The sequence below is a fragment of the Nannospalax galili genome, unplaced genomic scaffold (assembly GCF_000622305.1).
Source record: "Nannospalax galili isolate Female #2095 unplaced genomic scaffold, S.galili_v1.0 scaffold212, whole genome shotgun sequence".
NCBI classification, from domain to species: domain Eukaryota; kingdom Metazoa; phylum Chordata; class Mammalia; order Rodentia; family Spalacidae; genus Nannospalax; species Nannospalax galili.
This window is the reverse complement of record NW_008333884.1, coordinates 2,441,346-2,443,977: the sequence shown is the minus strand read 5'-3', so window position 1 is coordinate 2,443,977 and position 2,632 is coordinate 2,441,346. Positions and strand designations below refer to the sequence as shown.

The window sequence follows — 2,632 nt, the reverse complement described above, 5'->3', positions numbered from 1 at the left end:
GCACTATGCACGCTCACAGGCACTATGCACGCTCACAGGCACTATGCACGCTCACAGGCACTCATGCATGCTCACAGGCACTCATGCATGCTCACAGGCACTCATGCATGCTCACAGGCACTCATGCATGCTCACAGGCATTCATGCACGCTCACAGGCACTCATACTCGCTCAGAGGCACTCATGCACGCTCACAGGCACTATGCATGCTCACAGGCACTATGCACGCTCACAGGCACTATGCACGCTCACAGGCACTATGCATGCTCACAGGCACTCATGCATGCTCACAGGCATTCATGCACGCTCACAGGCACTCATACTCGCTCAGAGGCACTCATGCACGCTCACAGGCACTATGCATGCTCACAGGCACTCATGCATGCTCACAGGCACTCATGCATGCTCACAGGCACTATGCATGCTCACAGGCACCCAGGACAGGTAGGGAAAGGTGGGACAGGTAGGGAAAGGTGGGACAGGTAGGGAAAGGTGGGACAGGTAGGGAAAGGTGGGAGGTCTGGGCAGGTGGGGACACGTAGGGAAAGGTGGGAGGTCTGGAACCTGACCTTCCCTGCAGGGATGGTCAAGGGGGTATTACTTGTCTTTGTCATTCTAGATAGTTCTATGATAAAGCTCCATGCCTATGCTGTTAAATTAAAAGCAGAAGTACAGTCTGGGCAGGTGGAAGGGGAGGCAGTAGCTAGTTCACTGCTTCTTAATGGCTGGTGGAAAATAAATGCAGTCCACAGGAGGCCCTGAGAACTCAGGTTCTATGGGGACTAAACGACATACTACCTTGTGAAGGAGAGAGGTGGGACCTAGAGCAAATGTGTGGAAGTTACGTACGTGCTGAACGTGTCCATTTCTCCAGTGAGATTAATTCGTTCAGTTAGACTTACATCCACTTTCTCTTTGAGTTTTTCTTCCAGCTGTTAGAAAAGGAGAAGCAGAAGCATGCTTAATGAATACCCCAAAGAGTTCCCCAACACTGAATAACACGATTCTAGATACTGCACAGAACTTGTCCAATTCTCACAACCATACAAAAGAAATTTTATTATCCTCATTTTACAGAGATAAACTGGTGCAGACAACTCAAGACAGTAGGTGGTAGGGCCAGAAACAAACTTCCTGAGAGCCACACCCTTCAGTACCATGCTGAATTTGTTTTATGACACATCAATAGTACATACGGGTGATTTGTGAAGTTTGAATCTGGAATGTCCCCACAGCCTCACGCTTTGACTGTCCTGTTCCTAGCTAGTAGTGCTATTTTGAAGACTGGAGCTTTTAGGAGGTGGCGCTTAGCTGGTAGAAGCCAGGCCCCCAGGATGAGTTTTTGAAGGTTATATCAGAACCCTGGTTCTGGGCTGTCCTCTGGTTCTTAGCACCAACAAGGTGGCTCACAATGGCCCACAGCTCTAGTTCCAAGGGATCTAATGTCCTCTTCTGGCCTTCAGAGGCACCTGCACACATGTGGTACACATACTCTCATAGACATACATACATACATATACATTTTTTTCCATGTACAAATGAAGGTAACCATTTTGGAAGGCAATTTACTTAGAAAGCCAGACTTTTAAATATATAAATTTAATCTAGAAATATATTTCCATGAAGTAATGAGAATAATTTACTGAGCTATTCAAGGATTCTTTGCAGCATTTGTTAAAACCACTATTTACTGGAAACCTACTTTTCATCAGGTTGAGTGAAGGGGATCATTCAGTGAATACAACAGGTAAGATCCTGTATCTGTAAAGCTTGTTTAGCTGGTCTGGAACTTATTATATAGACTAGGCTGGCCTTGAACTCACAGAGATCTGCCTGCCTCTGCCTCCCAAGTGCTGGAACTATAGTGTGCCACTATACCCGGCCCTAGAGTTGGTTTATATGATTGTAAACCTGATGCAATGAAGGAGGATGAGACTGTGCCACCGACCTCTCATGCTTACACACCCCAGCAGCCTCTGCTATGCAATGAAAATAAAACCCAACTTTAACCACGATGTGGGTACTGTCAAAATCTCTGACCCCATCTTGCTCTTTCTGCTTTGTGGCTAGTATCTGCAGTTTCTGAGAGACACCAGGGTCTTTGTCCCCTGGGACTTTCATACTCCATACTTCTTCCTCCCCATAAAACACCCCTGTTCACCCTCCTGACTAGCCCCCATTTCTCAGTCCTTCCAAGTGCCTCATTTGGCTATGTTTCCTCTCCCATACTTAGCACAAAATAGAACTTAAATTTTGGCTTACTTATTATCTGTTTCCCCATTAGTTCTGTTTCCTGACAGAATGACATCTGTCTTTTCTGTTCATCAGTGCTAATTAATACCAAAGACTGTGCTTGACACAGAGTAAGTATCTAATAAAGAGCTCCTGAAGGAATGAGAGAATGAATGGAAGACTCAAAACAGGTATTAAAAAGCTGAGGTAACTCATATACATGCAGGCAATACACTCATACACATAAAATAAAAATAATAAAATATTTTTTTAAAAAGCTGAGGTAAAGCTGGTTATTAAAAGATGTCCATGATGGTCAGATGTAGTGGTGTGACCTGTAATCCCAGCAGTCTAGAGACAGACAGGATTGCTGTAAGTGCAAGGTCAGCCTGGGCTAAAT

The 2,632-nt window shown here is 45.2% G+C and overlaps 1 protein-coding gene across 3 annotated transcripts in view; it reads right to left on the bottom strand.

Moving 5' to 3' along the window:
* Positions 1–2,632, bottom strand: part of Vps53 (VPS53 subunit of GARP complex) — a 182,014-nt gene that overhangs the window by 34,316 nt on the left and 145,066 nt on the right. For all 3 annotated transcript variants that reach the window (XM_008828753.3, XM_017797063.2, XM_029561438.1), the window contains one exon: positions 850–932. In XM_008828753.3, the coding sequence (XP_008826975.1) occupies positions 850–932 (83 nt within the window). The remainder of the gene's footprint in view (positions 1–849; positions 933–2,632) is intronic.